Below are 27,345 nucleotides of genomic sequence, written 5' to 3' on the forward strand. Positions count from 1 at the left end.
TACTGTTTTATACTATTTTGTGGTTTTTGCAAATGCAAAAAAATCTGATCTCTAAGTAGACACAGCAAAGTAAGGTTCTATTTTATTCAAAATAATGTTATGTCTTCTGAGGTATATAATTTCCATTAATTTTTCTATCACTAAATAAAGCTCCTTATTATCCAAATTAATTTAAATTCCCAACCATGAAAAAGACAACCAGGAAAACAAGAGTATTTCATCAATCATTTCAGCTTACCATTCTTTATCTAGTTGTGTTTTGAGGTTTTATCTATTGCAGCTTTTGATGCTCTTATACTGTAAACATTTGAGGTGAAGGTTTATTAGCTGTTTCACACTGCCTCGTGTTCATTTATGGCATTAATCTGTAAATAATAATCAAAGTGACACAGCTGAGATAATTTATGAAATATTCAGAGCTTAAACAGGGATTTTTTTTATGCTATTTCTTTTTTATAAAGGAAATGAAGGATTTTCATGAGCTTGTCTGGCACGACCCTTCACAGGGAATGAAGTGATTCTTCATTTTGCCAAAATGTGATTCCAAAATTACAAGAAACATGATTAGACTATGCCTATCTGTTTGGAGCAGAGTGGCTATAAAATGAAATGAATACTGCACCTAGGAGAGTGGGTTCTTTCCTAGAAGTAGAACTCCACACATAGGTTTTCAGATTGATATGGTCAGCTAAAATTGATCAAAACTTTCTGCTATTTTGACAGTGGTTTTCACTTCACTTTGCAGGGTTTTTAAATTGTATATGCTTTCCTTTTTATCTTCAACTGAGTGGCAGCAATTTGCAATAACACCAATAAATAAAACTAACAGAATGCCTGGCAGAACATTTTTGATCCCTAAAGGTACAAATATATTTCTCTTCATATTTTCACTGACTCTCTACATGATGCTTAATTTTCTCTGGGAGCCGGAGAGAACTGTTTCTACTATCCATAAATGAGTCCTTGGATGAAAAGCTACCTGCACTTTTCTCCCAGAGAGCGGGCACCGGATAGCCTAACCAACTGGTTCGAAGCTGCTTAGCACTAGTAATACAATTTTTAAGTTGTTGCATTTGGGTAAGAGTTTTTAGGCTATTTTTTCTAGCTTTTTATGACCTATGATGAGAATGAACTCTTAGTAACAGAGACTGCAGTTAACTAAAGGGATCAGTGTTAGGCATTTCCACATAATGTATTATCTTGCTGGTCTGTAGTTAGGTACTGTGCCATTTTCTGAAACAAAAAGAGGCTATAAGATCAATGCAATGAGCCCAAACCATCCGATCCTTCTACCTCTGCTAAAGGTTTTTATCTTCAACGTGAAGGTAGTGGCTAGCATACACAGGATAAATTGTCAAGCAAAAGGAAGCAGACAACATTGTTTTCACAGCACATAAGTACCATGCTGGATGTGATTTCATGCATACATTACTGAGTGTTAGTAAAACCAGAACAGACACCCACTCCCGGCAATAAAATTCTTTCTGTTGCTCCTTTGGGACCAATGATTTTTTTATACTGTTGCACAGCTGGTTTATGTGTGCCATTTCCATTGGGCAAAGCCATTCCTCCTGCTTATGCCTTGGAACTGTTTAATGGTTGGAAACTTGTCTGTAGAGCAGTTTCAGCAGATTTTTAGAGTTGGAAGGTCCAACGTTTAAAAGATAGCAATGAGAGATCCATTTTAAGTCAGAAAAAAAAGCTCTATAAAAAAGGGTTTAAATTAGAGTCAAACTTGCTATCGCTTTTACAGCTTAGAATGAGAATTCTGATTCCAATGTCATTATTTCCTTCTCTGACTTATATTCCAAATCATTTACTGTTTTCACTACAGTTGCCACTTCTAAAGCCAAAGTGGATGCATTACAGGAGTGTATGATGTGATTCTTGAGTATACTGTTTTGTTAAAGGCTGCGAAAATGCTCCAGATCCTATTGATTGAAAGAATTTTGTAAAATATAAATTGTTATTCACCATGTTTACAAATATGAGTGTGGGAAGATGTGAATTTTGAAATGGAGATGATGTGAGGGTTTTCTTTTTTTATTTTATTTGTAACAAGGAATCCTCCCTTTTGGGAACTGGAGACAGAGTTTTGCTTGTGATGGCTGAGTAGCCAGCAAGACAGGAATTTAAGTCCTTTGGGTATATTCAAACCAGATACAATCCAGACAAATGCAGTACTTACTCCATGTGCTGGAACAGCAGCTTCAGCCTTGACCTAATGAAGCTATCATTTCTAGTGGCGAGAAGTGATTTACTTGTCAGGATGCTGAGAGCAGAATTTTTTCAGATTTGAGGACAGCTGTCTGTGCCAAATTCTAGTATATATATATAATGACTTTTATTTTATTTGAGTTGTAGTATAAACTGCAAAGGAAAAGCTGCAACTAGCATCACTCTTTCTGCAAACCAAAGAATTTGATTTAACACTCAGATAAATTCATGTATATAAAATTTCAGAACTTTATGTTTGAAAAACTGGCAGTAGTTTCCATTCCAGTAATTTAATGTTCATGTATCTGAATTATACATGTGGGCAGTCAGTCAAAGGGATCACAGATATATGAAGACTAACAGTAGAATGGCTGTTATTTTTATAGTCAGCAGAATGCCAGTTTAGCTTCATAGTCAGGTTAACAAACACCTTATGTATATAAGCTTTATAATCCAGTACCAGTTATTAGACTTTGAAGTATTTAATCACGAGTTGTATACTGCGTTTAATGTCTGCATAGACATAGGCATAGCAGCACACCTTGTAGAAGCATGACTTCTCCATTCAGTAATGTAGAAGAAGCCAGCACATCTGTTATCTGGTGACTGGCAGACATGCGTTGTGGAGGAACATGCTCTTATACTTAACAGTTTTTTGAGTTTTGAGCTTTTTGGTGGTTTGGGTTTTGTTGGGGGGAGGGGGCTTTGGAGAGGTCTGCAGTGGAGGATGTTGGGGGTTTTTTGATTGTTTTTTGAGGGTGGGGTTTGGGTCCTTTAGGTTTTTTTTCTGTTAATAACAGAGATCACAATATCTTGCCTTGCTGCTATTACTTCACACCTGTTTGTTTTGCTGGTGAAACTCAATCCTTTCAAATGAAAGAAAAGATTAATATTCTTGGCGTTCTGGCTTAAAAAAAATGATAGTTCTTCAGTTGTAATAGTGATGAGTGTCACAGAAATATATAGTAATAGATTAATAAATTATATAGTGGTATTGAAATGCTAAGTATGGAGTGGATCCTCAGTTGACATAAAATGCTCAATAAGTGGCCTCATATTTCAGGTAATACACCCCAAATCCAAGAAATATTTTACCATTGTGTCTCTACAATCAGACAAGTTCTCTTCAGATGTTTAAATGCAAAGCTGTAATAAATTAAGTCTTGTTCATCTTTGACATCTTACTTCCTTATGGTTTATTATTTTATCCAGTTTAGTCAACTAGTTTTAAAAAAGCTCTTCTAGAAAATGTAGCACTTTCAAATGTCTCGCCTTTACACGTCTGTCAACTGCAAATCTCCTTCCTTTCTGTCTTCTACCACCACCACTCTTCTTCCTGTTCAAAGACATTTTTGTGGATGACATTTGCAAGACATGAGAAAGAGAGACTTTGAAGAAAGGGGGCACTCAAGAAAATGTTTCTGCTGTTGCTGTATTATTTCACATATATATTCCTTTTAAGAGGACATTCTTTCCTTAACTGCAATTACCCAATGATTTTTAGTACAGTGTTTACATTCTCCCATAGCAAAGGAGAAACACTACTAGGTTTTCTTTTAGGTATGGATCAGCATTTTGTCTGCTGACTGGGCTGTTTCTAGTGAACACAGAAGAAATGCTACTGTTTAATGTTTTCAATAAACTGTGCAATTATAAAAAGTACAGGGTGAAATGCTGGTTCTATAGAAGTCAATAGAAATAATCTGTTGGTTTCAGTATGCAAATAGATCTTCCTGTTTTCTTTTTCTGCTTATGTCACAGGGAAAAACAGGGATGTTTGAAGTTACCCCAAAAAAACCCCACAAATTCTTGTGATTCTGAGACATATAAAAGCTCTATTCTGGTCAGTCACTAGCTTTACACAAGGAAAATTGCAGACTATATTACATTCTTATGGGGACAGAAACATTTGAAAAAGAAGAATGTAAAATTGGTCATTTGCTTTTAGACCTATGAAAAATTGGTGAATAGAACTTCAAAACATTTTAAATCATGTAATACACTTTATCCAGAAGAGCTATTTCATTTAACTTTTAGATTTTTTTAATTACTCTCAGAGTCTTTTATAGTTGCAGAATGAAGTCAAACATGTTTTATGGTTACAGTTGTTTTTGCTTGTATCTGACCATTTGTGAAGAGATATTCTCTGAAACACTTTAATTCTATCCCATATGTTATGTATACATAATACATGATGCATAGTACTTCTGGGAGATAACCTGAATAATTCACCTACAGTAATATGATCATGTTGCACTACAGGTTATAAATGTTTTATTGCCATAATACATTGTCATATAACATAAAAATCCCCTAACATTTTAAATCAGTGAAGATGAGTACTTAATAAAGATTTTGGATTTTTGAATCATGATTCTGTTTATATTTATTGCACCTAAATTTAATTTTATATCTACTTATTTTATTAAACGATAGAAGTAAATGAGTAAAAAGTTGTGTTAGAGAACAGTACAGACCATTTAACTAAATTAATCTCTTAAATTTATCCCTTCCATTATAAATAGCTTTGTATACTTTAAGATGGAGTTGTTACTTCACAGGTAAGGAAATAGGTGTAAGAACAGTGCTTCTTCAAAGCCAGAAAAAAATATAGGGAACTGGCTTGCAAGCTGATTAAAAAAAAACGAGTGAGGAGAAATAAGGAATTCTCATTATTTTGAAAATTAAGTTAAATTTCTAGAATTCTTAAACTCAAGTATGCTTTGTAACTTTATGGCCAAAAGTTAGGCTGAATTATTTGTGTGAGGAAACAGGGGATTCCATTACTATTTAACTAAAATGGCATGTGTGAGCAAACAGGAGCATCCATTGTTATTTAACCAAGAGTCCTGCTGAATAACAGAAATAAGCCATTATTTCACATCTGCTGATCTTTAAAAGGGAAATGCTGTCTTTATTAATTCTGAATGTGTCTGTTTGCATGAACTAAATGATGGAATTTTTCAGTGAGACCATTTGTCATAGGGATTATCTGATGAATTTAGTATGCCTGGAAAGTTTGTTTAACAGCTCATTTACCATTATAAAAAGATGCAGGTGAACCATGCAGTAAATTAATGCCTGGTGTCCCCTCTGCACACCTTCAGTTTTATTTCTGGCAAATAAGTGGTAGCTCATTTGGCTAAAAAGTTATATGAAAATATTCTTTTCAATCAGATTTTTTTTTCTTGTCTACAGGCTCATAACATGCCCTAATTACTATGAATTTCCTTTATTCTGCCTGATATACTTTTAATTTTTTTTGAGTCACACTGTTTACTTTTACTTAAATTCTGGTTTTGCAGTTTCCTTATATTTTGTCACCAATGTTTGGCTACCATGGGCATTTAAAAAAAAAGTAGGACTTAAAAAGTAGGATTAAAAAGTAAGAGTTAGTAAATAGCAAATTGGACTTTCAGAAGCTCAGTTGCAAAATTTCCATTGATTCACATTACTTGGGGCCAAGATATTATATAGCAGGTCCACAAGGAGGACCTAACATTTAATACTGGAAAAGGTTCAGTATCAGAACCTCTGACTGTCAGGTGTCCTTCTGGACTCTCGGGTCAGCACAAATACAACTGAAGGAACAATATCTCAGTTGATATTGACCAGAAGTTAAACCAGAATAGCAAAATAAATCACAGGGTTAGCTAATTGCTTTTTGTTGTTCTAAAAAAGCCCCACAGACTTCTATGAAAGTGTAATATATCATTACATCTTAATTATTTTTATTCTAAGGAAGTGTTTATGTTCCTTGGTCGTAGATATCAATACTAGAATTTTGAAGAAAGATTCAGCATGTAGAAACATAATTTTGTCATCTGAGAATTGTCTGGCAACACTGAAAAAATATTCAGTGTTTCCACCGTACAATTCTCTGATGACTACACAAGGCCATTTGTAGCACATGATAAAGCTTCATGATGTTTGTGAACTACTGACAACACAGAATAATGACAAAACTAGATGTTAATTCATAATTTTTATTTCAGTAGAGTTTGAATGTCTAGAATTTACAAGAAGCCCTATCACCTATGGGAAAATTTTGCCTGAATTTTTTTCAGTATATTGAGAGTGTTTAATCCAGCTTGTGTATGTCTGGTAAATACGTAAGATGAAGATGGTCTTTACCTTACTGAAGATGGTCTTTACTTTAGAATGTTTTTGTTTATTTTAAATTCCAGATCCATCTGCTCCACCAGCTCCATCTAATATCAGAATTGCCAATATCAGTGCAAACAATGATGGGAGTGTGAATGTAATGATTACTTGGGATCTTCCAGAAGAGCCTGATATCCCAGTGCACCACTACAAAGTCTTCTGGAGCTGGACGTATAGCAAATATGTAATCCCAGCTAAAAAAAAGAGAAGGAAGATTACTGATGGGGTAAGAAAGAAAATAGTAAATGAGGCAGAAATATGGCTTATTTCTGGCACAAAATAGAGTGTAAGTATAAAATATGTGATAAATTGCAATGATTTCAGCAGCTGGTAAAGTAGTGGTCTTAATTTTTAATATCACCAACCCCATAGGCAATTTTGATCTTTCAATCCCTATCTTTCACTGAACTCAGAGAGAAGTAGACTTCTGCCTTAAAATGCAGGTAAAATCTATTAAGATTTTGCAGGAGAGATGAATAGAAAGTTAAATGCTGTTTGTCCTCTAAATTTAGGACTATTTTATTAATGCTTCTTAAAGATATAGTGCTTGTTTTATTTAAAAAGCCTATCATCATCTGTCATGTTGTTCTTTCATTATGCAAATAAAACTTGTGACACTGTCATATAGAGCAATCATTAAATTGTCAGTATAGGTCCAAGGAAAAAACAAACCCAAAACTCTTTAAATAAGCTGCTGTACCAAAGATCTGGCATATTTTCATAGCAGCAAGTTCCTATAAGTTTCTTGAATCATGTATCAAATACTACTTTACTGGAAAGCTATCTCTTGTGATATCCTTAAGCATATTGCATATTATTTTAAAGTAGTTAATAGAAATAGAAATCAGAACAGATAACAGGCTGAACTTAATTCTCAGTGCTTTTAATAAACGCATTGTGAGAATTTGGTCCCATGTCTATGTTAACACTGTGTTTTGGCTCTGGCTGCCTACTTGCACTGTGATGAATGACAGCCGGAGGGATTATAGTTTCCTCTCTGTCCCTCAGTCACCAAACTGTGAGAGAAATAAATGCAATGAAGGCTGTGTGCTAAATTCATGCAAGTAAATATGCACAGAAAAGAAAGTTAGTTCTTTGTTGTACTTTTAAAAAATCACTTTGGCAACATAGGAATAGGGTTGGACTGTGCTATGTAGAAAAGTTTGTGTTTCTCAGGAAAGCTGCCTTTGGCTAGAGACCTTCATGACAGGCTACAGTCTAAAGATACAGTGGAGCTTTCTCTCCACAAGCTGGTCCTTAAATCACAAAACCCAGAAAATCTTAAAATTGTGTTGGCACTTTGCGTAGGGTGCATCCTACATATAAATATGTTAAAACAGATCCAGTATATAGCATTACAGTAATTGGGACCAAGTTCTGACCTTGAATATAAGGAAATCCAGAAGAGCCAAGGCAGGCTCTTAGAATATCTTTCATATTACTCCTGCCTCATTGTACTTCTGCAGCATGTCATGAAACTGTATAGCAATGCCAGTGACATTCAGACTTCCCTACAGGACACTCTGGATGCTATTGCTAATCAATGGTCATGTGAATATTATAGCAACAATTCAGTCTAAAAATGGAAAATAAATTAAAGTTTAAAAAAAATAAGAAAGGCAGAAAAATCTTATTTTTTAAAGATTATTGAAGATTTTTCTTGCCAAGTTTTTACCTTTAGATGTAATCTAGTCCAAATAATTTTATGATTTCCATATGAAATAATTCCACATAGACACTGAAATAATTTGACTACAGTATTAACACTGTTAATTGAGAATGTTACGAATCAGTGTTACAAATACCTCAGCACAAAACAAGTAAAGGTAATTAATATTAAATGCCTTTGACAATTCCTGAAGTGTTAAATATGGCAGTACATGGTTATCTTTTTCACTCTGGATTGACCTTCAAACTTCAGATGCATAAACAATTCTAATGAAAACATGGAGTAATGTCTTCTCTCTGAGATATGGCCTAGAAGGACATTTTCATAAATACATTTAAAAAATTTAAGAAATGTAAGACTACTGAGAAGCCTTGACTCTTCTTTGCAATATCATGTTCCTTGCCTTAATTTATAGGTTATTGACCAGAGAATGGTAATCCTACTCTGTTATTTCCCCATTTAAGACAATTCCAAAAAACTGTATTTTTTCTTTTCTGTTTTCGCTTCTATAGAGGAAAAGTGGTCTTACCAGTGGGGGGGTATTTTTGGTTGTGGGTTGGTGGGGGTTTTTTTCATTTTTGTTTTCAGCAGTTGAAACAAATAGAAAATATTGACAAATGTTGGATTTTAGCTGTCTTCAGACTGGCTGTCTCTAGAAAAAGTTTTAAATTGCTTTGCTAACACGGAAATCGGGGAATAAAAAGTTTAAAATTCTTTGGCTAAAATAATTTTGGCATAAGAAAAAAACTTGTTATATAGGAAAAGACCCTTTAGTTTTGGCCTAAACAATACATGTCTGTATTTGCCAAGGAATTGCCAAAATTACGTAGACATCAGGAAAGTTAGTATTTTAAAAATGACACAGAAAAGCAGAGTCCAATAAAATATATTTTTTAAAGAAAGGAAATTTTGCTCTGTTGTATATGAGTTTTCTTTTTGAATTTCAAGAAAGTAGTGTGCCTAAGATGACAGGCCTCTGTTAATAAGGGCCTGTGTTTCAGTAATACTATAACTGCTGTGTATATTTATTCTATTATAGGCCCAAAATTATGTGGTCCTGGAGGGACTTCAACCCAACAGCAACTACAATGTAGAACTGCAAGCAGTAACACGTTGGGGTCAGATACGCCTAAAAAGTGCTAAGGTTTCTCTCCATTTTAGCACGACTCAGGACACCAGGAATAATAGTGAGTAATTGTATTCAAAGACTATGCTGAATGCTTTATCTCTCCTTTATCTGCAATATGAATATTTTATATAATAATTTCTCAATTTTTAAAAAAACCCATTTTTTTAAAGCAGGCATAGCATAGTGATCCTGTCTTGGTCAACTTGAGTAACCTCTTAATGTTAAATTTCTTATCTAAAAATTGGTGACAGTTTTTGCCTAATTCTTAGATCCTAATCGCCTAAAATGAACAACTTCAATGAAAATGGAAGCATTTGCATGACTGTGGTGTTAATATTTTTTAAATACAATACAGGTATAAATACTGATTATATTTGTCAGTGGCTGGAATAAAACCATTTCTGAGTCTTTGTCTTAACTGGGCAGTTTTAGCTTGCAATGTTTTTCAAAATCCTGACTGTTTTGAGTAGCCCACTAAGTCATACTCTTGGACCACACAAATATCTATCTACTATGAATGGATATAAAACTTCAGCTCTTCTGTTAGGGAATCTAAGATGTTCCATGCCTGGTAAGCAATGCCTTCTCAAAATATTGCACACATAGGACCCACATTCAAATTAAAATCTTGAGATCTATAGATGTCAGGTTATGTCTTGTAAAGGTCTTTACAACCTCACAAGCTAATTAATATAATTGAAAAGCATATCTGAATCTGATTCTTAGTCTTAGTTAAATGCTATTTGTACAATTACAATACTGAGTTACTGCCTCAACTGCTGATGTGTCTGATTAACTAATAGAGAAAAATTCTGATAATAAGGTGTTAAAGAATATAATTTTAAATATCCTGCCCTGGCTCTGTTTCATTTTTCATTCATTTACATTTTCTTTTAAAAATACACTCAAAGTTTAAATTTTACTTGTTGTCATTTGCATAACATAACTAACTACTTTCATCCTAATCCAGCTATTGTTGCTGGACCCTTCTGCAAACATACTCGGTTTGGATGTACATAAAATATTTTAAAGTAGTTGTTAGTTATGATGGACCTTCAGTTCTACATTTGCTTCCCATATTAATGTACCAAGAAGAAAAAATAGACCTAAATATCCTTTTTCCCATATTAAGTTCATTTTTACTACTTTTTTGAGCAATCTTAAGAGACAACAGAAGGCCAAGTTTTCATCTCTTCAGTACACTGAGTCTTTGCTTGAAATCCATACCAGAATATAAGCTTGAATCTCCACAGTGTGTACATAAGGCAAGTTTGGGTTAAATCCTTAATGAAGCACAATGTAAGTGAATATAAGAGTTATGCCCTTTCCGTACTGACTCTGCTAGATTGTACCTGTGCTTTCTGTCATCACCTAGAAAAATGACCTAGATTGCAGGACTGTGCATGATATCAAAAGCTTCTTTGAGTTACCACATTTAGTTTTCCTTTCTTTTCTATATGTACACAGGAGATGTAATAGAAGAGAAACTATGGTGGGAACTGAGCTCAACTAGAAGCATATCATTGGTGCTTATGAGAGGTGTTCTTATTTTGCTGAGTATTTTCCTAGGAATTTTTTGTTGGTTTTGCTTTTTCTTTTTTCTTTTTTTTTCTTTTCCCCCCACCCCTGCAAAGCACATTTTGCTAGATAAACAAACAAAAATTTTCTGGGTTTTTTTTTACACCACTCCCCCACTCCCTAGTCTTCTCTCGCTCTATGAAGTTCTGGATCTCAGTGCTAAGCTTTAAGGTGTTTAGTTTTCAGTCCAGTCATCTTGACTGTCTTTTCAGCAGATTACATCACAGCTCTGAGAAGGAACATGAATCTGAGTTTACTTCACATCAGATCACAGGAGAAGGCTGATGCCAGAATTCACCTGAGTCTGAGGCTGGGCTGTGTCCTGGTAACTGGGATGAAGTTCTAGGTGCCATTATACACACCCAGACAAAGTGACATTGGGCAAGCTGTTGAATTTTTTTCTCTCATTTTACTATGAGAATAGCTTTAAAACTTTCTCCTCTTGGGAGCAGGGATAAATAATCAACTGATGTTTGTCAGGCTTTATTGCTAGTCCTGACATTAGGTCAGATCATCATAGTCTTTAAACATGATAGTAAATAAAGGCTTTCTATGTAACAAAAACCCTCTAAACTGAAGCTGAGTAATTGGACTGTGTTGGTTTTGGTACCATTCTATACTTACTGTGAGAAACTCTTTTGCTGATAGTGCTGTAGCAACTCTCCATGGTCTCACTAATAGTCTGTCTCTCATGGTCTGTGTTTGTGTTGGGAGACGAAGATTTTCTTTTCACTTTTCCCTCTCCAAAACATTGTGTTTTTCAGAATCTGATGCAGATCACATCTGATTTATTACTTACAAATCCTCTACCAAATGGAGTTCATTTACCTTATACCTCATGCGTGATTTTTGTGGTTTCATCATTTTCTGTCCACTCCAGTGGCACCTCTTTGCTATCATCACCACAGCTAGATTTAAATTCCTTCTGTGATTTTTCTTGGGTAATCTGCCCTCTCCTTGATTGCTTTACTTCAGAAAACAGTCCTTCAGTAGTTTCTGTGAAAGTCTGCTATCTACTAATGTCTAATTAGTATTGACTTTCTAATGCCTTGTGCTTTATTTCACTTCACTGTGGTGACCTTTTTGCACTAAAAGGTTTGTTAATTGGATTGTTTTTTAAACCAGAGTAATACTATACCAAGAACAATATTTTTATTATGTACTTCAAGTATTTGAATGTTATGTTCAGATGAAGAAGATCCATTTAGTTAATAAGTAGTATTTTCTTTTTAACTGCAAATCAGTGCTTGTGAGAACTAAAACACATATTTGTTTACGGTAGAGTACTTCAATAATAAGTTTGTAGACAAATTTGAGCATCCTTTCTGTTAAAAACATGAAGTCAAGGATTCAAGATTCTTTGAGCCTAAACCACTGATATCACACATTTTAGTGGATAGAGCACTGATAAGAAATATATTAGGACCTTCTTGGACATTTTTAAAAAAATGGCTAAATTATAGCTTACATAGAAAAACAAATAAAAACTACCCCTGGAGGAGATGCAAATTCATATTCTGAATCTCACTGAAGTTAGTTAGGTACAGAGCCAGTCCTGCTTGAGGTACTTTTGAGAATACTCAGAAGCAAATGGAGAAATACGAAAAAGAAAAAAAATATTGTCTGAAATATTATCTAGGACATGACATTCATGCCCCCACTTTATTTGGGGACTTCCATGGCCTTTGGGAAGTAGTTCCAGAAGCAACATGCCAATTTTGCTGAAGTCCCACTGTCAGTTGCTCTGCTCTCTGTGGACTTAAGCTCTGGCTTTTTAGGTGTCTGTTCCTATTGTCAGAATAGAGAGTAGTTCGTAACCCACTGAAGTAATTTAGTCCTAGAGACCTCTGTGAGCTTTGACCCTGGCCCTCTGGCGTTATATTTCCCTCCACTCAGAAATACATTGCCTCACTATATTTGTGTGCTTCACTTCTGGGAAATGCAGCAAGAGACTCTCTCTTGATCTTTATATAGAAGTATTCTAAATTGGTGTCCTGTTTTTTCTGGAAGTGGAGCAGACAGAGAACAGCAAAGCAGAGATTTAGTAAAATTACAATACTTTAAGTTGAGGTATACCTAATAGATTTAAGTCAGTACTCTCTATCACTTTCCGATTTCCTTTTAGGTAGTATAAACATTATGGTTACCCTGAGAAAGAATTTGCTTAAGTTTGGTAGTTTTACTTTAATTTAAAACAAGCAAAGAAAATGTAAAATTGTATTGGATTAAGGAAAGGATTGACGAAGTAAAATTTGGCCAAAATGCAAGTGGGTTTCAGCTGAAGCTACATGTAGGACACAATGTTCAAGTTTACATATTACTCATGGTAATTATTGAAACCTGAGACTTCCCCTCTTTCTCTCAAGTATGTCGTTAATAATTTGCCACTTCCTAATTATTAGAATCTTTACTTTTCATTTAGGTATTGAATTAAATACACCTTTTTTTGTTAATCTGATGCAAATACTGTCCTCTTAATCAGAACTGATATATTTGCAAGTGTGCAATGAAAATGCAGTTTGAATCAGCATTGCTGCCTTTTCAACTGAAAATATCTAGAAATACTGTCAACCCTGCTAAATAGTGATGAACTGTTGCCAAATGAAATGCTTGCTGAAGGACCTCCAGTTACTGTTGCTTGTTGGAAGCTGGGCACATAACATGAAGGGAATTGCTCAAAGTTAATTCTGCTCTTACAATGTTTTCCTAAGCATTCACTGTTCACTGTTGGAAACAGGAAAGTGGGCAAGAAAGATCTCTAATCTGACCATAGTGTTCTTGTATAACATACCAAAGGACTATATTTCCTTTGATGTAATAACCGTGTGTGGCACTCTGTGGGTTACACTCAGTGCCATCCTTGGACTTTGTGTATATTCAACCACTGCACAAATATAAAGACCATGATGATCATACAGAACTACTGCTAGATACTATGCCTGTTAATGTGTTAACATTTCTTGTTCTTGGGGATATAAATACACTCCCTTTCCTTATCATTCTTTTGAAACTTTACAGAGCATTTTCATGTTAAAATGTATTTACCTTTTTTTCTCTCTGTCCTAAATATTTTTTTTTGACTGAATTTAAAACAAATGATATGCTTTTCAACCTTTATGGACAGTTTGTTCTTTATATTAATTTAATTAGGTAAGACACTAGAATAAGATAATTTGGATTAAAGATATTATTATTTTCTGAATTTCAGCACCGTTAACATAGTCACTATACGGCACTGTACGTAAACAAATAATTCCTGATTGTTCTGTGTATTGCAGAGGAACAGACATCTTCTGCTGGGAAACCCCAGAAAGGACTGGTAGATCCTTACCCAACATTTCAAAGAAGAAAACCCACTCGCTTTCTTAAAATTGGAACTCCTTTTTATCAGGACAATCAACTTCAGGTCAAAGTCTACTGGAAGAAGACAGGTTTGTCAAATTTTTATTTTACCCTTTTTTTTAAGGAGGAACTCTCATCAACTACCTCCGAGTTGTAGAACATTGATACAATATAATGAACCTTGTTCAATCATTCAAAATTAAATCCTGCATTCATCCTTTCTTCCCTTCACCTTCATGTTAGAGTGAAACATTGCCTCTCCTCTTTGTGATATGAATGTGTAAATGTCTGGCAGAGGGAAAAGACATGAATCAGCTATCCAAAAATTTGACAGTCACATTGGGACACAGAATCTTCCCAGAGCTGAGGTAATTTTTAGTTTGGTGGAAATTGCGTCTGGAAAGTTTTAAATAGGGAACCAGAATTTGGCCTTATATTCAACAGAGCTAGTGTGGCTATGAATGTTGTCTCCCTGGAGTGTGGCTGGAGGGTCTCAAGCACAGACAGTTCCCAGGCAGATTTTCTGCTGATGCTACTGCAGTATCACTTGGACTTTGTCAGTTGAGAAATGAGTCAGGGAATTAATGTATATGGAAATCATGCAGTGGTGTCACAAAAACTAAACTGTAGTTTGAACCACAAAATTTAGAGTTATACTGGCTCATGTTAAAGCCATGATAGGCTTTATATCAAACTCTATCAGTCACCTTGAATTAGAACAGGATGAGTAGTTGGCCACAACCACTGAAAAAATCTTTAAGTGGGTTTTCTGCTAGACTGCATTCACCCTGTTTTTCAGAAAAATCTAACAACAATTTTATGTTTAAGTCTTCCAGTCTAAAGAAAAATGCCATAAATTTTAAGTGTCTAATCAGATTCACTAATCAAAAAAGGGATTTTCCTTTTTTGCCCTTTAGGAGCATATAGGTTGTTACACATTGTTCCAGCTTAGCCATAACAGGTTCATATGCTGTTATTTGAAAATGTGCTAACACTGTTAGTGTTTTAACTTGGAGCAATCTACATGTGTAGCAGAAGCACATGTATAAAATCCGTTCAATTTTTGTGTTTGAAATAAAGGTCTACAAAATGGATAATGACCTTTTCTTCTATATTTTTCAAAGAATTTTAGAAATATTTTATGTTCTTTTGGGTTTACGTGTATGTGGCACCACCCTGAATGAGGAAGGGCTTTATAACCATTCAGTTATGCTATGTAACATAGGAATATGTCACACTGAATGGTGTGGATTGTGAGAGTTATCTTTTGCTTCTTAAAAAGTGCCTCCCTGTTTGAATGTTTACCTTTCTAGTCCTGCTATATCAAATACTTTCAAATCAAATGCTTATTCCTCCATAAAATCCTCAAGGTTTGGCTCAGCCTGACTACACATTCATTTTAAACGTTTATCTCTATCTTGACTATGCTAGTTTTCTTTTTTCTATCTTTCCTCATCATATTTCATTTTTGTCTAACTTCACGGAAAGCTGGAATAATTTAAAGTTTAAATAAAAATTGGGAGTACTAAGTTTACTTAACAATATGCTTTTGGTTATCCAAAGTGAGATTTATGTATTCTGAGATTGGGACTGATCACCTTAAGCTTTAGTCTTCTGGAAGTGAGATGTCAACTCGTTGTCCAAGCTCCTTTTATAGTCAAAAAAGAAAAGGAGGTGACTTCTGAAGTAATTCATCCCACACAGCAGCAGAATCATTCTCTGGAGATGTCTCTTCATTACTGAGTATAGAAGAGAGCCTAGACAACTTGTGTAGAAGGCTAAGAGATGCCTAACATCTCTCTGTGAGCTGACGTTCAGTTCTGAGCAGTTTGAACTGAAAAAATTGAAGGACAAGATTCAAAAATGAGGAGACTATGATGTCTCCCACAGGTATAAGGCCAGGTTGTGCAACTCACAGTCTACAGGCAAGATTCAACCCAGTTGAAAATTGACCCAGCTGCAGCCCTTTTCCTGCCAGCCTGTTTCCAGAAGAAAGATTATGTATCCTGTGACCAAAATGCCAGTGCCCCTAATGAAATTCACCTTACAAGTAGTTTCCCAAATTCACTGTTATAGTTAATGGAGGAAAAATTATGACCAGTACAGCAATATTCATCTTGTTCCAAAGTAGGTATCTTCAACTAGGTGTCCACTAATTATAATGGTAACTTGGATATTGAGCTTATAAGTAGTTGCTACACTGTTACATTTAAGTAGTTACTTAAATGTTGTCTTCTAAATCTGGAGCTGAATCCCACATTGTGTTATATAACTGGAAGTAGTATTTGTAATAGAAGTTATAAATGCCTATAAAAAGAAATAAGATAGCATTCTCATAGCAGCTGAGAAGAGAGGTAATTAAGATTAAATGAAGTCAGGGAATACATTATAGCTTGGAAATAACAGTGTTTGGAAGTGGTGTAATCTCCACACTTGGAGATCTTCAAAGACAGATATAGCACAGATCTGTTAGAAATGACATGGATTTAAATACTGTCACCTTGTGCCAGGGATGGACCAGTTGAGTTCCTGAGTTGCTGACTGTACAGCTGACTCATCTTGTATGAACCTGTGTACATCCAGTTATAGAAGGGGGACCAGAGATCCATTTTGGTCACATGCTGGGAGCAAGCTCTGTCACATACAGAGTGTTTAGGTATATGCCCTGCCCGTGCAGTGGAAGTTGCCTTCATTTTTCTCACATAATGAACAGTGATAACAAAGGTGTGTGAAAAGGGGCAGAATATGGCAGTTTGTCACACTTGCTTTTTTCTTTTCTTTCTTAAAAAGAAAATGTCCGTGTTCTGAGTGACAGCATATGCAGTAACTTAGCAGAAGCTATTGCCTCATGTGGAACTGAAATATAGCCAGTTACTTGCTCCTGAGAAGCTAGCAGCTTCTATAAGCTCTTACAGGAGTTTGGAGGTTTTGTAGTACATGGATGAGGTACTGACTGTAAATTTACTAGTGAAATTTACTGCAGAACAAGTCTTTTTCACTGTGCAAGGAACACAGCAGGAGAAGCATATTGGCTGTGTCTTGTCTTTATGAAAGACAGCAGTTACTGGAGCCAGCTGCACTGGGAACTGTACCCACACATCTTTCTCCTTTATGAACTGCACTGTCTCCAGTCGTGTTTAGGGAATTGTAGGAGGTTTAAGAGTGCAGCAACTATAATAAGAAATACTGAGGGAGGATTTACCTCAGCCTACTCTGTGGCCTAGCATCTAGGCTATTTTCATTCAAATCCTCCTGACAGGGAGTTGACCTGTTTTTCTCCTATGTAGTGGGTGAAAACATGAGTCCCTGTTGATTGCTGTAATGTTCTCATTATTTTGTAGTTTGCTCTTAAAAACAACACTTTTTGGTACAGGAACACAGCCATTCTATAGTCCTAAATTAGGATGTGAGACTAAAAAAACAAAAAACAAAAAAAAACAAAAAAAACCAAAAAAAACCAAACAAACAAAAAAAAAAAACAAAAAAAGAAAATATCGTGAAGCCATGTGAAATAAGTATATTGATAATGGTAAGAGTTCCCATGACATGAAAAATAATTCAAGAAATAAAAATCTCAAGCTTGAATATGTTGGACATCTGTAAATTAAGCAAAATTTCAATTGGTTGTAGCAATCTTTGCTTTGTCTGGTTTAATTTTGAAGTTTTTTTGTACTTTCTGTGATGGACTTCATGGTCCTAAAAGAGATGGTTGTAGTGGTGATGACATAAATACGTTATTTAGATTTTGGATTTTTTAAGATGAAGATATTTAAACCAGTACGATATGTTGATATAGAGTGTCTTTTAGCTGTAATGAAAACTTTAACAACTACTAAAGTGCAGTCTTTCACTTTGTTACTATAGCAAATGTTACTCATTTGCTATAGTAATAGCTGCTCAGACATTTTTATTTTATTCCTGAATTCAGTGGCCCTACCATTCTACGTAGACCTGAGATTTATTTTTTTTTTAATTCTGTGCGACACCAAGATGGCTCTGTAGTTTTGTACTGCCTCCCAATACTATAGCATCACAGCACACCACAGATTACAGAAACCAACAGGAGGAAAGACTCGTGTGGATTTCTTGCAGTCTCAGACCACTTAAGAAACACAAATGTGTTCCTAAGGTTGTTTTAGATTATTACTTTACTTTCATTGGTCCCTTTGTTAGCTGAGAAATTGTTTTGCTTTTGAATTTGGACCATTTTACTCTCTCTAAAAAGGACAAAATAGAACAGAATCATAGAATAATTTAGATGAGTTGGAAGGGACCTCTGGAGGTCATCTGGTCCAACCATCTGCTCAAAGCAGAACTCTGAAGTTAAATCAAGTTGTTTAGTCCTATCTGTAAGGCCCTATAACAGATGTTTGTTATTGTTTTCTGAATGACAGGGAATTTGTCCTTTATGAATATCAGGCTGCAGAGGCCACCTAGCAGTTTACTGCAATGTAGTTTAGGATTTCCGGAATGTATGGTGATGTATCTTAACATTCAAAGACAGTTCTTCCACTACATTGAAGATGTATTTGTCAGTGTCATTCACAGATGTGCCTCTAGGAAGCCAGCGAAAGACCACAGTAATGACATCAGGGCTGAAGCTCCTGGTGTTATGTCATCCCTCTGGATACAATTCATCAGACCTCTATCCTGTGCAGCAACTGCAATAGAGGGGATGTTGCAAACTATTACTAAACTGGCTTTATTATACAGTAAGGAAGTGATTGCTTATCAGTACTCAGAAAATGAACACAGTACTTGAGTTAAAGTCTGAGTGAGTGGATGGAAGATCCTATTTCCATATAAATGCATCACAATGTGCCACAGTTTGGTAGCAGGAAAGACTTATTTAGGCCTGTTCTTCAAGTGTCATTTAAGTCCCATTAGCTTCAGTAAGCATGAGGCATGAATGGAATGTAGGATCTGGACTTTACATTAAAATAAATCTCTTTCTGAAATAATCTTTCAGTTTGAATGATTCAGTATGATGGCAATAATAACTTCAGGATGTATGCTAGAAATAATAAATCCACACTTCAAGCAGTACAAGGTGCTTAGCAAATGCACATAATTTTGCTAGACAGAGTCATCACAAAAGCATATTGTAATTATATGAATACAATAGCTTCTTTCTGAAAGAAGAAAATGTCTTTCGTTTGCTGCCTCTGACTTAGGCCTGGGATTAGAGAAACACAGTACATTCCTTAAACAGCATGAATCCCACTTTTGTAAATGAAAAGAAGAACTTAAGCTTGTGGCCAGATTTTTTGGCCATCTTAACTGTGTGAAATTAGAAATTATGTGCTATTTATGTCAAACAGTGGAATCAACTTAAACAAATCACTTTTAACTCCTTGGTGCTGAAGTCACAGAGCACCGTCCATTACTAAGAATGGATCCTACTTAAAAGGATCAGCTATCTAGAATAATTAAGATCCTCAGTATCTTGTGCAGTAATCAAGACTGAAAGTGTGAAAATAAAAAGATCCTTATATTTCCTCTGTTCTTCAGTGGTTTGGCAACTAGAGAGCTGAGGTTTTGGACTTCAGCTGAAAAGCCTGCAAGTTGCTGCAAATTTGTGTATCTTCAGGGTATGAAAATAAGATATTTCCCATAGACAAAAGGAAATAAAAAACTATTTTTTTTTGAGCTCACTGCATCAATTGTCATAATTTGCTGCAATAATTGTAATACGTGAAAATATTAGAATGCAATTTAGTGTGATGATTCCTTTCCAAAGCAACATGCCACATCCCATTACTCTGCCTTCACTACTGTTTTTTTAGTGTCTGTTATTTGCGTATAATGTAACTGTCCTTGCTCAGGTAAAGCTTTAGTTACCTTCACTTTTCTTTGAATGAAGTCTGGGAGCATTTACATCCCCTGTTTAAATTAAACATTTAACATACTTCTAGATATTTAAAATCAATATATCTTCCCCTTGGTTTTGCTTAAAAAGACAAATATTTAAAATGCATTGACTTGGCTTCAGGCTTCTTTCTTTGTGTTTCTGGTAAATGCTAAAGCAGAAAAAAACCCCCAACCCTTAAGACAGGGAGAGTCAAAGAATCCTCCATTGTCTGATAAATCGACCAAACAAGAATAATGAATTAAATTACAGGGAAGAATAAAATGCAAGGCAAGGCAAAGCAAACAGAAAGCTGCCACAAATGCTTTTAAAACCAGATCTTAGGAAAACAAAATTAACTTTCACTTAGTTCAGTGAGATAAATGTAGTCACTCTATGTGCTGACTCTTTGTTTGCAATAAGGTATTTCATATGGCAGGTTTTAAAATAATTGAAAGCTTTCCCCGTGTTATCCTATGGTCCTTTCTCACAGAACTAGTGCCATTGAAGCTAATGAAACCCTTCAATGCCAGTTGGAGTTTGTAGTTGTTATTGTAAAGAATTCAGCAGTAGTTGCTTAACACTAAGGAATTATTTAGTTTGGTACTAACTGTTGCACTAGGAAGATCAGTGTTTGAGCAGCTGACCATTTTCTATTTCTAGATATTTAAGCAGTAAAATATTTGTACTTGAAGGTATCACTGTGGTCCAGATGGTTCTTTCAAAAAGAAGATCTTGCTGTTAATTATAGTGAAGTACACACAAATATATTGCCTTCATATTTCTATGCAAATACAGAGACATTGGCTCTGCAGAGGCTGATTGTGTGGGTACACATAATGTGCATTTGTACTTAGGGATTTAATTAGTAAAGCTGGCCCCAAGCACAGGAATCTTCAACTAGATCAATTCTTTAGAAATTCACCAGTAGACTTTGCATAATTTTGCTTTTCCACATGTGCTACAGCTGACTCAGATGCCTGTATCCTATGGGCTTTCCCAGCATCCTGCCTGGGGAGGTAGGTAATGCTGTCAGCTTTAGCTGTTGTGGGAAGTTATTTCAGAGTTAAAAGAATATCCTGTCAGAAGTATCCTTTGTGTGATCCCTACTCCTCCCTAACTTTGTCTTACATCGTTTTAGGAATAAAATTTTTGTTAATCCCTGCTTTTAAAAACTGCTGTTTTTAAAATCTCTGTGCCTTTTTGCTGCCTGGAGAGACTGAAAAGGGGAGCATCTAACCATCTCCAGTTGTACTTTATAAACTGACTACAGGACTTGGACTATTTGGTTTATGTCCAAATGTGATGTGGTAACAATACTTAAAATGTTACTGGTGGGAGTCATGAAAAGCATCAACAAGTTTGATAGAGTAGATAGTATGCAACTTATCAAATAGTATGCAATTGATTAGTGGGACAAATAGTAAAGTTTTTAAATCACATTTACAACAGGGGCAACCTCAGCGGCATCTCTCTTGCAAATGGGACAGTACTGGGGAGCCTTTTCAAGGGCACAGTTTACTGCATTTCTACATGTTTCCACAGGAAGAACAGAAAGCCGTTACTGAACGCTTTACTCGCTTCCAAACCTCCATACCTTTCAGGGTAGGTGGTTAAAGTTCTTGGTATGAAAGACTTAGGGGCAGGTCTGTCCAATGATTAGTCCCAGGAATGTAGTTGGAATTGATTCAAAGTCTGCCAAGAAATCAAGTATCAGAAGCCAAATCAGAACTACCTGCTGTGGTCCCAGAGCTCAGACAGCACAGAAGACTGATTTTCCCTAGCAGGTACCCACTGATGTCTGCTGAAGGCAGACTGTGGCTGTACTGGACTGGCTTGGTCCAGAACGTTCATCAAACTAGTTCTAACACTTTGTAAGCTTGATCCACTTATTGTTTCATTTCAAAATTTGCATAGTGTGTGCTGTTCACAAGCCCTCAGTATGACCTGAATCATACTCCAGAACTTGGAAAGTCTATTTCATTTGACTTAATTTATGTATTTAAAAGAAGTCTTCTTTTTATTCTTAAACTTAATAACTGAATACAAATTTACGCTTGATTTCTTTTGAACTTAAATTAAAAGATCACATAGAAGTGTAATTGCAAATTACGTGGTCCATGAGTGCAGTCCAAAGATAGACCATTATTATGTGGGATGAGTACCTGCGGTCAAACTGCAGATACACATTCAATATTGCATTGTGAAATCATTTATCAAGACTTAACTCACTTCAAGGCATTGAAAAAATTAACTGGCCAACTAATAAACTCTCACCTGATATGTAATTCTTCATGAAAAAATATGTTTTCAAAACCAGCATATTTTTGTTCCTTCAATAATATCTGTCTACCCAGTACACAGTTTTCTACATTTCTTATTACTTCTTGAGTATCACCACAACCTATAAAGTTAATTATTTTAACAACAAATGCAAAACTTTATATATATAGTGTCACTAACATTGTCAATGGCAATGTCTGTTGTTAGGCAGTCTGAATAACTAAGGGATAGAATGGCAGGCTTTTTACCATCCAGTTCTTCCCCTCCTTTCCCCAAACTGTATCACTAGGTCACATTCAGTCAAAGCGTTGTTCTATATGCTTGCACTATCATACCTGGAACAATCCTACCATTCCTACTATGAGTAAAAAGATACTGAGGTACTGCAGTTTAGCAAGATACCTCTCATCAGCTATGGGGTAATAACTGCTCATGAGTGCTCTCTTAGCCTGCCTAAGTTCTGAAGTAAACTATTCAGCTTGTGATTCAAGTAAGGTTAAACTATCAGCAGTGAGGCATCATGCTCATGATGCAGGTGGCTTAAACTAAAAAGTGTCCTCTTGTAAATTGGGTCAATTTTCATCCATGTGCCTCTTTTTAAGCTGTATTGTTTAATTAGCCCAGTTTATAAGGTGGCCGTAAAACCAGTTGCATAAACCCTACAGACAGGGAGAGAAAACTCAACTATTTGAATGAGTAGCTAGAGTTGAAGGGAAAGACACCAAAAAGGGGTATCCAACACTGAAATTATAATCTAAATTTAAAGATGTCACATATATGCAGCTGATGAATAATGAGTTCTTAAACACCAGTTGCTTTTATTCCTGTGACCATAAACTGAATATGAAAAGATCTGTAGCAGTCTAGACCAAAGGTCCATCCCAACAGGTATTCTATTCTTGTCAGTGGCCAAAAACAAATCCAAAGGAACGTAAGAAGAGGGCAAGCATGTAATGATATTTATACAGATTATTGTCCCAGCTTCAGACAGCTTCTAGTTCATAGGATTTCCTGAGCCCAATGTGATTTCATTGTATTTATTCACTTTTGATGCAGTTCTTTTCCATGACCCCCCATCCAGGGTCACATAAATTTGGGGCATCTGAAACATCCTGGGTTATGGAGTTCCTGAGTTTTAAGTGCTTGTTCTATGAAGAACCACATTTTTTTATTTGTTTTGAAGCCACTTCTTCTAGCTTCATTTGAATACTAATGGAGTCTAATTACTATATTACTGTATTACTAATAGAGACACAGTAAACGTCTGTTCACTCTGTCTGTACGCACCTGATTTTATAGATATTTAACCAGTTTTTGCTCTGTTCCTTTTCTCGTAGACTCGCTAGTCTTAAACTGCAGATTTAGAAACTGCATATTAATGCCATTAACTTCATGAATAGCAGTTCAACAAAGCCACATCCTGATATGGCATGCCATGATGCATACCATGAAAGTTCAGTTCTGGAACTAGATGGAGGATTGTACATTGTGCAAACCCACCGGTACGGCTTTTGCATAGAGTATGAGAGAGAAGGGAGTAGCAGGTGCATCTCTGCATCTCCTCCCGTTGTGGAGTTAGTTAGGGGTAAGCTGGTTCTGTAATTGGGAAGGACTCCCAGATTACCTGCCCTCAATATAGCCTCCCCACCTAAATTAATGTCCAGATTTCTCGAAGTTACACAGAAGACTAAAGTTAATGACAGAGTACCTAGTGACATTTTCAATAGACATATAACCATTGTGGGCCTTGGACTTGTTTGTTTGGGTTTTGTTCTTTTTCATTAAATTCAGTTTTTGGATGCTTAGATACCTTTGAAAATCTGGCTATAAGGAAGTAATGTAGGAAGCTTCTGTTCAGGCTACAAGCAACTATTGTGAGACTTGGAGTTTACAAGAGGCAAATTTCCTTGTAATAGAAAACCAGAATGAGATACTGTTGAACTCACTTTGTATAGGATGTTGTGTGTGGGAAAAGGAGTGAGGGTAGAGGTAATCCAGCTTAGAGGTGATCCCAAATTTAAATCCCTCAATATAAATATCTTTAAAACTTGAGGCTTCCTAGGTCTAGATATGGACACAAATACTGTAGCTCAGGCCTGTCTTTAAATTACACACTGATTGTTAATATCATTTTTGGAAAGACTTGTTGTTGTATTACACAGAGAATGTGCTCTACAGAAAGAAAGTTTGTTTTAGATGGCATAATGTGAGAAACAAAATCTTTCTGATTTAAACGATACTGCTTATAATCCATCTAAGAGCAGGAAACAGTATAGTCTGCCTTGTTAGGAAGTGTTTATTAAATGAAGTTTAAATGTCAACTGAGAGTTTTGGTGTTTATTTTAATCATACTGCTTGAATAGGTGATTATTAAAAAGTTCTTTTTCTCAGAGGTGTCATGAATACCATGAATTTCATAACCAAATATTTGACACTTTGGATTTTTTTTCTTTTTTTATACCACTGGGTGAATCAATGCACAAGCAGTGAAAGAGCCAGAGCTGTTTTCATTTAATTTTTTTTAAGAGAACTTACCAGAAATGCCTGAGACAGAACACATCAACAATATAGCTTTTACAGAGAAAAGATGACTGCAGAGAGGCTCACAATGCATTAGTGCATCAATGCAGTATTTTGAAGGTAAATTGTGTTTACAACTCATTTTGCATTTGCTAAACTACCATGAGTAAAATAACACTTGTTATTCTATCATTGTTTCTTGTCCTATCATTAGCTTCAGATTTCAAATCTTGTCAAGAAACGCCATGATTCAGAGAGGCATAGAACGACTTGTGAATGAGTATGTGAAGAAATAAATAAGTGTTATGATCAAGTACTGACCAAGATCATGTTTTGCTTCCCTGTAGTACACTGAAGTATTCGTTCCCAAACTGTTCTTTGGTCTGCTGTTATTACAATGCAATAAATACCATGTGGATCACTTTGTACTAATCATGTCTCCAAAACTAAAACAACTAGTAGTAAATAACACTGCTTCATTTATTCACTTGGATTTTGCCCATTTTTAAGCCTTCCCTGCATATTTTTCAGGACCTCTTCAGCAACTGAATTTTAGTACAAAAAGTATTTATGGAAACTTGCATATCGTAGAATGCTCTATTGACATGGAGAAGAATGGCGGCCTGATAAAGAGATGAAATGAACACAAGCTTGAGAGAGCAGAAGATACTTCATTATATTCTATCATCTCAACTATTTGCATAATGGTTCTTGGTGTGGAATAGAGGCAGGTTATGCTGCAGAGCAAACACTGCTGCTCATCCTTCTGCCAGAATGGCAGGTTGGAAGAAGTGCTGTGTTGTATTAGATCCACAGTTGTAATGGTGTATTAGGGGTTGCATACTGGGAGAAGCTAGGGCGGGAACATTTCTTCAGGAAGCCTTTGACTTGTACACATATTTGGGCACTTCAGAGATGATAAAATGTTTTTCTTTATGCAAGGCATCATAAATTTCACCATTCACCATTTTTGCTGTTACATTCACCATTGCACAGCTTCACCGTTCAATACAATGTGATAAATAATTTTTGTCCTGGATGGTGTGTTGTTTGACACAGGATTTATACAGAGCTCCCCAAAGTCACGCTATAACTTTGCCATGGAAACAATTAATCAAGCTTGTTGATACTGAGGACATGCACTTCATGTGCCCTGAGCAGATTCTGCCCTGTGCAGTGATAATTAAATATGATATCTTTACCCCTGGCTATAGCATATTTTTAGAGCGGCAATGCTGCAAGACACATGATCCAGAAAGGAAATGACTTAATTTTGCTATATTTCCTTCTTCCTATTAGTCTGAGACAATCAAAGACATGTTCAAGACCCATCTTTTAACTATAGTTTGTATGGTCATTAGTGTCTTGATCTTTGTGGGTACTAAACTTTCTGGCTTGATCCCTTAGCTACTCTTAACTATTGAAGTCATCATGGCTGTTCACATGCTTAAGTGCTTTGTTGAATCAGGGCCAGAGTGCTCAGAAGCTTGTAAGATCAACCCGACAGTATGAGAAGAAAAACAAAAACCATGTGGCCAGTCACAAATAATCACTGCAGTTTGCTGTATGAAATATCAGATTTAACAATATATAATAAATCCACAGGTTTAGCTACACGCAGAACAAATTCTCTCAGTAATTTTCCTACTGAATGGTTTCACAGAAATTTCAGTCTCCTTCTGGCATTCTATTTGAAGAAAGGTTAGGTTTGAATGAAGACAGCAGGTTTACATATGGCTAATTATCTTCCAAACTTTGATAACCACTCCTTTTGACATACAGTTAGCATATTAATTACATGTACATATTTTGGAGGGAGTCAGTTTGCTGAGGTAACAAATACAAAACACCATTTCCTTTTTTACTGAAATACTCATTTGACATATGCTTGTTATTTATATTAAATTAATACTTTTATGCTGCCAGGTAAAGGTTTTCATATAAGCATGTCTTCTGATTTTATAATTTTTACTTTTTTACCATATTTTGTTCTAATGGGAAAATCTAACAGACACTGCTTGTTAATTACTTCAAATCCTTTCACAATACAGAAATCAGCTTGATGTTACTGTTTTTATTGGTGCCAAACATTTTTATTTTAATTAAAACTTAATTTGAGCTGCTGTTGTTGAACATGTCTGCTCTGAAATCTTGTTTTCCAGCAAATCCCATTTGATTTTTCTTTCTAATAAGTTTTTGTAATTTGGTTGTCTGTATAATAGTGCTGTCACAGCTGGCATTAATCAGCATTTTTATACCAAACTGTAGAGACCCATCATCCAACAACCACCCATCAAACAGAATAATACACAACTCTAGCGCTGAAATAGTTTTACAGCAGAGACTGTTATCATTATCACCACTTGACAGGGGTGGAAGAGAGGTAAGGAGCCATGAAGTGCTTTGCCTAAAGACCTCCAGCAAACCAGCAGCAGAACTAGCCCCAGTTCCCAAAACAGTCTCCTGCAATTTTCTTGCTGTGGATCACAGGAATACAAATATATACATACCTCTCCTGGAGTGACAGTAGGTTGTTGTCCTATTGGTGTCATTGGGTTGTGTGAACAAACTTCACTGCTGTTCTTGGCCATGCTA

General features: G+C 35.6%; 1 protein-coding gene across 2 annotated transcripts in view; it reads left to right on the plus strand.

Moving 5' to 3' along the window:
- The window catches only part of ANOS1 (anosmin 1), a 151,738-nt gene that overhangs the window by 107,457 nt on the left and 16,936 nt on the right, over positions 1-27,345 (plus strand). Inside the window, exons 7-10 of one of the 2 annotated variants that reach the window (XM_074814875.1) lie at positions 6,405-6,607; positions 9,090-9,237; positions 14,036-14,188; positions 25,282-25,395. In XM_074814875.1, the coding sequence (XP_074670976.1) occupies positions 6,405-6,607; positions 9,090-9,237; positions 14,036-14,188; positions 25,282-25,388 (611 nt within the window). In that variant the 3' untranslated portion in view covers positions 25,389-25,395. Of the gene's footprint in view, positions 1-6,404; positions 6,608-9,089; positions 9,238-14,035; positions 14,189-25,281; positions 25,396-27,345 lie in introns of those variants that run through there. The other variant, XM_074814874.1, reaches the window with a different exon arrangement.

The sequence above is a fragment of the Strix aluco genome, chromosome 2, assembly GCF_031877795.1.
Source record: "Strix aluco isolate bStrAlu1 chromosome 2, bStrAlu1.hap1, whole genome shotgun sequence".
NCBI lineage: Eukaryota > Metazoa > Chordata > Aves > Strigiformes > Strigidae > Strix > Strix aluco.